Genomic DNA, 12,050 nt, shown 5'->3' with positions numbered 1-12,050 from the left:
AAAATCAGATCAAGACATTATACTGGCAGATAACATGACCATGCGAGGCACCGGCCGCCGGGATACAGTTTGGCACTGTTGTTTGTAGCAGAGAGGAGGAAGCATGAACCAAGAGATGAGCGATGAGGTCCCGCTTATGGAGTGGCCACTTCACCATGATGAGTAAGTACAGCTGAGGTGTTGGGTGGAATTTAGTTCAAGTACTTGGTAAATATAGATCTATTAACACATAAAAGTCGAAAAGGTTGTAGTTTACCTTGTGTAGTGTATAGTGGGGGATCGGTTAGTTCTAGTAAATTCCTAAACATGAAGATTGGACAGTGACTTAAGGCAGTGTAATGTTATGTTGGACCTACACATAATGGCTCTACTAGGCATTGCTCCCACCTAGCCAGAATCCTGCTTCACACTGATGAGGGGCAACACCCCAAAACAGCTGTATGTGGATGGATACCTGGCCTTGGTTTTTCCCTTGTCATTACATTGACTTATAGGGCCACTCCTTGGCTGGGTCCTTCCCGGAGGGCTATCTGGCTAGTCCTGTTTTTTGAGACTCTTTAATGAGGCTTTACAAGCTCTTCTTTTGCATTTTCATGTTTCCCAGGGGGCAATGCACCTAGGATATCACTGCATTGAGGGCTTTCACTAGCAGCCGGCAGTGTTATTGTTTGGCTGGTCTCCCTGAGATTAGCGATCTGTTTCTCTTACTACACATAATGGTGAACATAGCTGACTAATGTCTGACCAATTTTGGCTGAATGGACAATAATTTGTATTAAGTTCAGATATATAGACACTAAGGAGTATTAAGCTCAGCTAAATAGCCACAGATGAGTATTAAGCTCAGCTAAATAGTAACTGATAAATATTAGGCTAAGCTAAATAGCCACTGATGTGTTAGCTAAATAGCCACCAATGAGTATTAGGCTCAGCTAAATAGCCACCAATGAGTATTAGGCTCAGCTAAATAGCCACCAATGAGTATTAGGCTCAGCTAAATAGTCACTGATGAGTATTAGGCTCAGCTGAATAGCCACCAATGAGTATTAGGCTCAGCTAAATAGTCACTGATGAGTATTAGGCTCAGCTGAATAGCCACCAATGAGTATTAGGCTCAGCTAAATAGCCACTGATGAGTATTAGGCTCAGCTAAATAGCCACCGATTAGTATTACGCTCAGCTAAATAGCCCCAATGAGTATTAGGCTCATCTAAATAGCCACTAATGAGTATAAGGCTCAGCTAAATCGCCACTAATGAGTATTAGGCTCAGCTAAATAGTCGCTGATGAATATTAGGCTCAGCTAATGTTATTCATAACATTATGCTGCTATGAAAGCATATGTATACAGTATAAGGTATATGCCCACCCTAAGACAGCTCTACAACACAATTCTGACTGTCAAGTTATTCAGGTTTACCACCATAGGAATAAGAAAGTTTGGAGTATGTTAGACCCTTATATGAGGACTCTGGGCTGGGGTGATTTTTGAAAGATTGCTGGGGAGGGGGAGGATGAAAGAAGTAACATGCTCTCACCCGTCTCCACTCCAGTGCTGGTGTTGGTATCCGGCAGCTCCAGTCCCCCGGTTCCGGCGGCTTCAAGCTCTGAGTGGGGACCTGGGATGTGACATGCTTGGCTCGCTCAGTCAGTCCGAGTAAGCGTCCGAGACGGGACCCTGCTATGGCCGCTGACTGGGTGAGCGGGCATGGTCAAAAATCACCAGCACAGAGTTCTCCTTTAAGTTGACCCGATGCCAGATATTGGGGGTAATTGTGTTGTCTAGTGATGAGCGAGTACTAAAATGCTCGGGTGCTCCTTACTCGATATCTCCCGATACTCGAGTGCTCGTTTCGAGTAATGAACCTCATTGAATCCATTGGGAGACACGATCATTTTTGCAGGGGACCTAAGTTCGGTAGGGGGAAGGTCGTGTGAAAACCTGTCAACCTCAGAAAATTATGAAAACACCTTGGTAATGGACAGGAAACAGCAGGGGCAGCATGTATGCATGCTTCTGAGGCTACCTAATGGCACCATTATGCCTAATTCTGTGCAACAGCCTGGTTAAAACAAAGGTAGGCATAGGGACCACCCAAAAACTCAGCCTGACACAGCATGGCATTGAGAACACAGAGAACCATTAAAAAAGAGGTAGGCATATGGATCACCCAAAAACTCAGCCTGACACAGCATGGCAGTGAGAACACAGGGAACCATTAAAACAGAGGTAGCATAGCATGAACCAGCCAAAAATTTCATCCTGACACAGCATGGCGGTGAGGACAGAGTGAACAAGGTAGAAGCGGTAGCCAGTCAGCCTTCCAAAAATTTTACCAGACCTAGCATGGCAGTGAGCATACAGAGAACCATTAAAAATGAGTGAGGAAGCAAGTGAGTCTCCAAAAAACTAGGCCAGACACAGCATGGCATTGAGCACACAGAGAACTCCCGGGAGCAGCAGTAGCCAACATGGAGGCCAGGCAGGAGCAACAGTAACAAACATGGAGGCCAGGCAGGATCAGCAGTAGCCAACATGGAGGCAAGGGCAGGCACAGCAGTAGTCAACATGGATGCCAGTTAAGGCCCAGCAGTAGTAAACATGGATGCCAGTTAAGGCCCAGCAGTAGTAAACATGGATGCCAGTGAAGGCCCAGCAGAAGTCAACATGGATGCCAGTTAAGGCCTAGCAGTAGCCAACATGGAGGCAGGGGCAGGCACACCAGTAGTCAACATGGATGCCAGTGAAGGCCCAGCAGTAGTGAACATGGATGTCAGTGAAGGCCCAGAAGTAGCCAACAAGGAGGCAAGGACAGGCACACCATTAGTCAACATGGATGCCAGTAAAAGCCCAGCAGTAGTCAACATGGATGCCAGTTAAGGCCCAGCAGTAGTCAACATGGATACCAGTTAAGGCCCAGCAGTAGCCAACAAGGAGGCAAGGGCAGGCACACCAGTAGTCAACATGGATGCCAGTTAAGGCCCAGCAGTAATCAACATGGATGCCAGTTAAGGCCCCGCAGTAGCCAACATGGAGGCAAGGGCAGCATGGTGGCTCAGTGGTTAGCACTGTAGCCTTACAGCGCTGGAGTCCTGGGTTCAAATATGACCAAGGACATCTGCAAAAAGTTAAAAAGTTTCTATGTATGTTCTGTTTGCGTGGGTTTCCTCCCACACTCAAAAACATACAGATAGGTGAAGCGCTGCAGAATCTGTGTGTGCTATACAAATAAAAAAAAAACAAAAAAAACAAGGGCAGGCACAGCAAAAGTCAACATGGATAGCAGTAAAGGCCCAGCAGTAGTCAACATGGATGCCAGTTAGAGATGAGCGAGCCGGGTTCGGGTTCGAGTCGATCCGAACCCGAACGTTCGGCATTTGATTAGCAGTGGCTGCTGAACTTGGATAAAGCTCTAAGGTTGTCTGGAAAACGTGGATACAGCCAATGACTATATCCATGTCTTCAGTATATAAATGTATATATATATATATATATATATATATACACTCAACAGCCACTTTATTAGGTACACCTGTCCAACTGCACGTTACCACTTAATTTCTAATCAGCCAATCACATGGCGGCAACTCAGTGCATTTAGGCATGTAGACATGGTCAAGACAATCTCGTGAAGTTCAAACCGAGCATCAGTATGGGGAAGAAAGGTGATTTGAGTGCCTTTGAACGTGGCATGGTTGTTGGTGCCAGAAGGGCTGGTCTGAGTATTTCAGAAACTGCTGATCTACTGGGATTTTCACGCACAACCATCTCTAGGGTTTACAGAGAGTGGTCCGAAAAAGAAAAAACATCCAGTAAGCGGCAGTTCTGTGGGCGGAAATGCCTTGTTGATGCCAGAGGTCAGAGGAGAATGGGAAGACTGGTTCGAGCTGATAGAAAGGCAACAGTGACTCAAATAGCCAACCGTTACAACCAAGGTAGGCAGAAGAGCATCTCTGAACGCACAGTACGTTGAACTTTGTGGCAGATGGGCTACAGCAGCAGAAGACCACACCGGGTGCCACTCCTTTCAGCTAAGAACAGGAAACTGAGGCTACAATTTGCACAAGCTCATCGAAATTGGACAGTAGAAGGTTGGAAAAACGTTGCCTGGTCTGATGAGTCTCGATTTCTGCTGCGACATTCGGATGGTAGGGTCAGAATTTGGCGTCAACAACATGAAAGCATGGATCCATCCTGCCTTGTATCAACGGTTCAGGCTGGTGGTGGTGGTGTCATGGTGTGGGGAATATTTTCTTGGCACTCTTTGGGCTCCTTGGTACCAATTGAGCATCGTTGCAACGCCACAGCCTACCTGAGTATTGTTGCTGACCATGTCCATCCCTTTATGACCACAATGGACCCAACATCTGATGGCTACTTTCAGCAGGATAATGCGCCATGTCATAAAGCTAGAATCATCTCTGACTGGTTTCTTGAACATGACAATGAGTTCACTGTACTCCAATGGCCTCCACAGTCACCAGATCTCAATCCAATAGAGCATCTTTGGGATGTGGTGGAACGGGAAGATTCGCATCATGGATGTGCAGCCGACAAATCTGCGGCAACTGTGTGATGCCACCATGTCAATATGGACCAAAATCTCTGAGGAAGCTTCCAGCACCTTGTTGTATCTATGCCACCAAGAATTGAGTCAGTTCTGAAGGCAAAAGGGGGTCCAACCCGTTACTAGCATGGTGTACCTAATAAAGTGGCCGGTGAGTGTGTATATATATATATATATATATATATATATATATATATATATATATTTGTATGTATTTGTTTAATATACATTACATTCTATTCATTCCACTATTTGTCTTGTGCTGATACTGTGTTACAGCTTGTAATGTACTCCAGAGCTGCACTCATTATTCTGCTGGTGCAGTCACTGTGTAAATACAATACATTACTTATAACTATGACAACCAGCATCCTAAATACATATTTACATTGCAAACTCTTTTGTAGAGCATAAACGTAAGTGCAGTGTCCTCTCTCCTGTAGAGTGTAAGCTCTTATGGGCAGGGTGCTGTCTCCTGTAGAGTGGAAGCTCTTATGGGCAGGGTCCTCTCTCCTGTAGAGTGTAAGCTCTTATGGGCAGGGACCTCTCCTATAGAATGTAAGCTCTTATGGGCAGGGTTCTCTCTCCTGTAGGGTGTAAGCTCTTATGGGCAGGGAACTCTCTCCTGTAGAGTGTAAGCTCTTATGGGCAGGGTCCTCTCTCTTGTACAGTGTAAGCTCTTATGGGCAGGGTCCTCTCTCCTGTAGAGTGTAAGCTCTTATGGGCAGGGTCCTCTCTCTTGTACAGTGTAAGCTCTTATGGGCAGGGTCCTCTCTCCTGTAGAGTGTAAGCTCTTATGGTCAGGGTGCTGTCTCTTGTAGAGTGTAAGCTCTTATGGGCAGGGTCCTCTCTCCTGTAGAGTATAAGCTCTTATGGGCAGGGACCTCTCCTATAGAGTGTAAGCTCTTATGGGCAGGGTCCTCTCTCCTGTAGAGTGTAAGCTCTTATAGGCAGGGTCCTCTCTTCTGTAGAGTGTAAGCTCTTATGGGCAGGGTCCTCTCTCCTGTAGAGTGTAAGCTCTTATGGGCAGGGAACTCTCTCCTGTAGAGTGTAAGCTCTTATGGGCAGGGTCCTCTCTCTTGTACAGTGTAAGCTCTTATGGGCAGGGTCCGCTCTCCTGTAGAGTGTAAGCTCTTATGGGCAGGGTCCTCTCTCCTGTAGAGTGTAAGCTCTTATGGGCAGGGTCCTCTCTCCTGTAGAGTGTAAGCTCTTATGGGCAGGGTCCTCTCTCCGGTAGAGTGTAAGCTCTTATGGGCAGGGTCCTCTCTCTTGTACAATGTAAGCTCTTATGGGCAGGGTCCGCTTTCCTGTAGAGTGTAAGCTCTTATGGGCAGGGTCCTCTCTCCTGTAGAGTGTAAGCTCTTATGGGCAGGGTCCTCTCTCCTGTACAGTGTAAGCTCTTATGGGCAGGGTCCTCTCTCCTGTAGAGTGTAAGCTCTTATGGGCAGGGTCCTCTCTCCTGTAGAGTGTAAGCTCTTATGGGCAGGGTCCTCTCTCCTGTAGAGTGTAAGCTCTTATGGGCAGGGTCCTCTCTCCTGTAGAGTGTAAGCTCTTATGGGCAGGGTCCGCTCTCCTGTAGAGTGTAAGCTCTTATGGGCAGGGTTCTCTCTCCTGTAGGGTGTAAGCTCTTATGGGCAGGGTCCTCTCTCCTGTAGAGTGTAAGCTCTTATGGGCAAGGTGCTGTCTCTTGTAGAGTGTAAGCTCTTATGGGCAGGGTCCTCTCTCCTGTAGAGTGTAAGCTTTTATGGGCAGGGACCTCCCTCCTGTAGAGTGTAAGCTCTTATGGGCAGGGTGCTGTCTCCTGTAGAGTGTAAGCTCTTATGGGCAGGGTCCTCTTTCCTGTAGAGTGTAAGCTCTGATGGGCAGGGACCTCCCTCCTGTAGAGTGTAAGCTCTTATGGACAGGGTCCTCTCTCCTCTAGAGTGTAAGCTCTTATGGGCAGGGTTCTCTTTCCTGTAGAGTGTAAGCTCTTATGAGCAGGGTCCTCTCTCCTGTAGAGTGTAAGCTCTTATGGGCAGTGTCCTTTCTCCTTTAGGCTGGGTTCACACTATGTATATTTGAGGCTGTATTTGTGAGGCTGTATAGCAACCAAAACCAGGAGTGGATTGAAAACACAGAAAGGCTCTGTTCACATAATGTTGTAATTGAGTGGATGGCCATCATTTAATGGCAAATATTTGCTGTTATTTTAAAACAACGGCTGTGGTATTGAAATAATGGCCGTTATTTACTGTTATATGGCGGCCATCCACTCAATTTCAACATTGTGTGAACAGATCCTTTCTGTGTTTTCAATCCACTCCTGGTTTTGGTTGCTATGAGGACCTGACATGAGGACCAAATACAGCCTCAAATATACAGTGTGTGAACCCAGCCTAAGGCTGGGTTCACACTACGTATATTTGAGGCTGTATTTTTGAGGCTGTATAGCAACCAAAACAAGGAGTGGATTGAAAACACAGAAAGGATCTGTTCACATAATGTTGAAATTAAGTGGATGGCCGTCATTTAATGGCAAATATTTGCTGTTATTTTAAAACAACGGCTGTTGTATTGAAATAATGGAAGTTATTTACCGTTATATGACGGCCATCCACTCAATTTCTACATTGTATGGACAGAGCCTTTCTGTGTTTTCAATCCACTCCTGGTTTTGGTTGCTATGAGGACCTGACATGAGGACCAAATACAGCTTCAAATATACATAGTGTGAACCCAGCCTTAGGGTGTAAGCTCTTATGGGCAGTGTCCTCTCTCCTGTAGAGTGTAAGCTCTTATGGGCAGGGTCCTCTTTCCTGTGGAGTGTAAGCTCTTATGGGCAGGGTCCTCTCTCCTGTAGAGTGTAAGCGCTTATGGGCAGTGTCCTATCTCCTGTAGGGTGTAAACTATTATGGACAAGGACCTCCCTCCTGTAGAGTGTAAGCTCTTATGGGCAGGGTCCTCTCTCCTGTAGAGTGTAAGCTCTTATGGGCAGGGTGCTGTCTCCTGTAGGGTGTAAGCTCATATGGGCAGGGTGCTGTCTCCTGTAGAGTATAAGCTCTTATGGGCAGGGTCCTCTCTCCTGTAGAGTGGAAGCTCATATGGACAGGGTCCTCTCTCCTGTAGAGTGGAAGCTCTTATGGGCAGGGACCTCTCTCCTGTAGAGTGTAAGCTCTTATGGGCAGGGTCCTCTCTCTTGTAGAGTGTAAGCTCTTATGGGCAGGGTCCTCTCTCCTGTAGAGTGTAAGCTCTTATGGGCAGTGTCCTCTCTCCTGTAGAGTGTAAGCTCTTATGGGCAGTGTCCTCTCTCCTGTAGAGTGTAAGCTCTTATGGGCCGGGACCTCTCTCCTGTAGAGTGTAAGCTCTTATGGGCAGTGTCCTATCTCCTGTAGAGTGCAAGCTCTTATGGGCAGGGTCCTATCTCCTGTAGGGTGTAAACTCTTATGGGCAGGGACCTCCCTCCTGTAGAGTATAAGCTCTTATGGGCAGGGTCCTCTCTCCTGTAGAGTGTAAGCTCTTATGGGCAGGGTCCTCTCTCCTGTAGAGTGTAAGCCCTTATGGGCAGGGTCCTATCTCCTGTAGGGTGTAAGCTCTTATGGGCAGGGTCCTCTCTCCTGTAGAGTGTAAGCTCTTATGGACAGGGTCCTCTCTCCTGTAGAGTGTAAGCTCTTATGGGCAGTGTCCTCTCTCCTGTAGAGTGTAAACTCTTATGGGCAGGGTCCTCTCTCCTGTAGAGTGTAAGCTCTTATGGGCAGGGTGCTGTCTCCTGTAGAGTGTAGGCTCTTATGGGCAGTGTCCTCTCTCCTGTAGAGTGCAAGCTCTTATGGGCAGGGTCCTATCTCCTGTAGGGTGTAAACTCTTATGGGCAGGGACCTCCCTCCTGTAGAGTATAAGCTCTTATGGGCAGGGTCCTCTCTCCTGTAGAGTGTAAGCTCTTATGGGCAGGGTCCTCTCTCCTGTAGAGTGTAAGCTCTTATGGGCAGGGTCCTCTCTCCTGTAGAGTGTAAGCTCTTATTGGCAGGGACCTCCCTCCTGTAGAGTTTAAGCTCTTATGGGCAGGGTCCTCTCTCCTGCAGGGTGTAAGCTCTTATGGGCAGGGACCAGGGCCGGACTGGGGCTGAAAAGCAGCCCTGGCACATAAACCCCACCAGCCCACATATATATCTCCACCCAACCACTGCATCAACTATGTCGAGCAGAAGATGTTTAAGCTTTACTGTCATATAATAATAGCCTCATATATTAACATTAGACACCAGGTGTACACAGATGCTGAAGACTATAGAAGAGAATACAGCAGTGATCAGACGCAGTCACAGGTAGAATACTATAGATGATTTGTTTGCTCCACTGTGCTGTTCCCCTGTTATGCCTCTTGGAAATCTAGGAACACATTGATCACAGCAAGAGCTGCATGAACATCAGCAATCACACCCTGCCGCACCATTATTGAGCCGTGCGAGCGATCGCTTACAGTGCTGGTTCAGGCCATGTAGTATGGCCCTTACCATCCCCTCTTTCCTACACTGACACTGCCCAGTTATGACTGACAGTAACAGACTATGTGGGGACACATCCTATTGATCAGAGGATTGGTAACTGTGGGATACATGGAGTAATGTAATATTATTGTGTCACTATACGTCTCCATGTAGACCAGGCCTGATGTCTTATGTTTCCAGGAGGAATAACAGAGGAAGAAAACAACACAAAGCTCTAACTAAAGATGCACTGCAATTGTTATCTCATGGAGGGCACAAATAACAGATGTCAGGAGAGCTGACAGTGACTCCATATACCAGGTGACTCCTTCTCTCATCACTTTCCTGTACCACACTCCAATAAAAATCATACCCCAGATGCCTGAATAAACTAATTCTGCACACCCCTAAACAAAATTGATATCCCAGACCCCTGATTAAATGGAATCCACAGACCCCGAAATAAATTTATAACCTGGACCCCAAAATAAATGTATGCTGCAGACCCAAAATAAATGCATACCCCAACTTGTAACTTCAGACACCGGGCCACATTAACTTACACCCCAAACACCAGAAAAAAATTAAGATCCCCCTCTGTGCCCCTATATAGTGTTTATGTGCCCCCCTCTGTGCCCCTATATAGTGTTTATGTGCCCCTATAATGTATATGTGCCCCCCTCTGTGCCCCTATATAGTGTTTAAGTGCCCCCTATAGTGTATATGTGCCCCCTCTGTGCCCCATTTAGTTATATGTGCCCCTAGTGTATATGTGCCCCCTCTGTGTCCACATTAGTTATACTTGCTCCAATTACTAAAAAGAGAAAAGGGGAATACAGCGCACGGCGCACATAGTGTAATTTTGCAGGGTAGGCTGATGAATGAGTTAGTGATAGGATGTTGCTCACCTTTGCGGGTCGTGCTATGAGCCCGACACCGCCAGATGCTTTGAACGCCCACTGCCCACCAGAGTCGGTAGGAGGAATCGGTATACGAGATCGCTTATCCAGGCAGGATACGTGGTGTCCGGCGCTGAGCGGATCTTTCAAGGATTTCCAAAAGATGATTTTGCAATAAAGTAGTTGAAGATTTTAGTACTACGACTCCAATCATCTTTTGGAAATCCTTGAAAGATCCGCTCAGCGCCGGACACCAGAGGACACCACGTATCCTGCCTGGATAAGCGATCTCGTATACCGACATGCTCCAATTAGGTATACTTAAAACAAAAGAAAGTAAGCGCACACTTATGATAAATGACAATAAAGAGGAGTGCAAGTTACCTCAGAAACTGAGAACAAAAAAGGGCAAGCCTGAGGAAAAAAAAACGCTCAGCACATTCAAATTATATATATATATATATATATATATATATATATATATATATATATATATATAAAAAGAAATTTATTGTAATAGTACAAGCTTAAACACAGAAAAAAGGCTGTATACAGTGATAAAAAGGTTTTATCACTGTATACAGCCTTTTTTGTGTTTTCCTCAGGTTTGCCCTTTTTTTTTCTTCCCAGTTAGTTATACTAGCCCCTTCTGTGCCCTAATTAGTTATATATGTGCCCTCCGTGCTGTGCCCCCACAAGAACAAAAACAAACAAACCACCAACTCACCTGTCACACGCTCCTCAGCCTCTCCTCTCTCCCTGCAGCTGTAGCTCCTCTCCGGGCAGCGCGGGTCTTCTCTCTCATCTTCCGGCGCAGGCAGCTTTGGGACAGAGACTCTGCCTGCGCCGGATGTGCCCCGCAGCCGCTGTCATTCACCTGTGTGTGTGCGCGTCTTAAAGACACACACACAAAGGAAGGGTAGAGGCTGTGCAACACATCCGGCGCAGGCAGTCTCTGTCCCAAAGCTGCCTGCGCCGGAAGATGAGAGAGAAGACCCGCGCTGCCCGGAGACGAGCTACAGGGATCAGGTGATCCCCCCCCTCACCTACCACACTCAGCCCGCAGCCCGGCCCCGGCCCGCGGCTGCTGATTGAGCAGCGCTGCGGCGGAGGGCTGCAGCGGTGCTATACATTTTTAATAATGTCTTTTTTTTCCTCATGCAGCCCGGGCGGCCCACGGACTGGTAATCCGGCCAGCCCAGCGGGCATTTGCCCGGTTTGCCAGATTACCAGTCCGGGCCTGGCAGGGACCCCTCTCCTGTAGAGTGTTAGCTCTTATGGTCAGGGTCCTCTCTCCTGTAGAGTGTAAGCTCTTATGGGCAGGGTCCTCTCTCCTGTAGAGTATAAGCTCTTATGGGCAGGGTCCTCTCTCCTGCAGGGTGTAAGCTCTTATGGGCAGGGACCCCTCTCCTGTAGAGTGTTAGCTCTTATGGTCAGGGAACTCTCTCCTGTAGAGTGTAAGCTCTTATGGGCAGGGTCCTCTCTCCTGTAGAGTGTAAGCTCTTATGGGCAGGGTCCTCTCTCCTGTAGAGTGTAAGCTCTTATGGGCAGGGTCCTCTCTCCTGTAGAGTGTAAGCTCTTATGGGCAGGTTCTCTCTCTCCTGTAGAGTGTAAGCTCTTATGGGCAGGGACCCCTCTCCTGTAGAGTGTACATAGCTATAACATATAACATATGGCTGCTATGGTCCTTTTACACGGAGCAATAATTTGACCAATCGATCGTTTAACAATTTTGAGGCAACAATTTAGTTTTTATAACGATCAGCGTTTAGACCAAAAGATACATTGTTTGATAAATCGTTATTGCGATCGTTTAAGCCCATCTCACACATAGGTTGAATCTGTCAAAGACTGTTTACACAAAGCAGTCTCAGATTTTTTAGCAAACGAACGATGATTTGAGAACATGTTGAAAGACCAATATGAACGATTTTTCGGTCATCACTTGATCTTTCGCTGTATTTACACAAGCCGATTATCGGCCAAATGGGATCGTTATCGTGAAAATTCAAATGATAATGGCTCAGTGTAAAAGGACCATAACTAGACTTCAGTTTGCTTGTCTGTTCATCCAGTCATTACCTTTCCTACCACTAGATGGCAGTGTATTTCTACCTACCTCT

General features: G+C 46.9%; 1 protein-coding gene across 2 annotated transcripts in view; it reads left to right on the top strand.

Moving 5' to 3' along the window:
* The first annotated feature begins 33 nt into the window (after positions 1 to 33).
* Positions 34 to 12,050, top strand: part of LOC138793426 (cyclic nucleotide-binding domain-containing protein 2-like) — a 149,764-nt gene continuing 137,747 nt past the window's right edge. For both annotated transcript variants that reach the window (XM_069971991.1, XM_069971992.1), the window contains exon 1: positions 34 to 162. In XM_069971991.1, coding sequence (XP_069828092.1) covers positions 104 to 162 — 59 coding nt within the window. In that variant the 5' untranslated portion in view covers positions 34 to 103. The remainder of the gene's footprint in view (positions 163 to 12,050) is intronic.

Source organism: Dendropsophus ebraccatus, chromosome 5 (genome assembly GCF_027789765.1).
Source record: "Dendropsophus ebraccatus isolate aDenEbr1 chromosome 5, aDenEbr1.pat, whole genome shotgun sequence".
Lineage (NCBI taxonomy): Eukaryota > Metazoa > Chordata > Amphibia > Anura > Hylidae > Dendropsophus > Dendropsophus ebraccatus.
The sequence above is the reverse complement of the archived record's forward strand: the minus strand, read 5'-3'. Positions and strand labels throughout refer to the sequence as shown.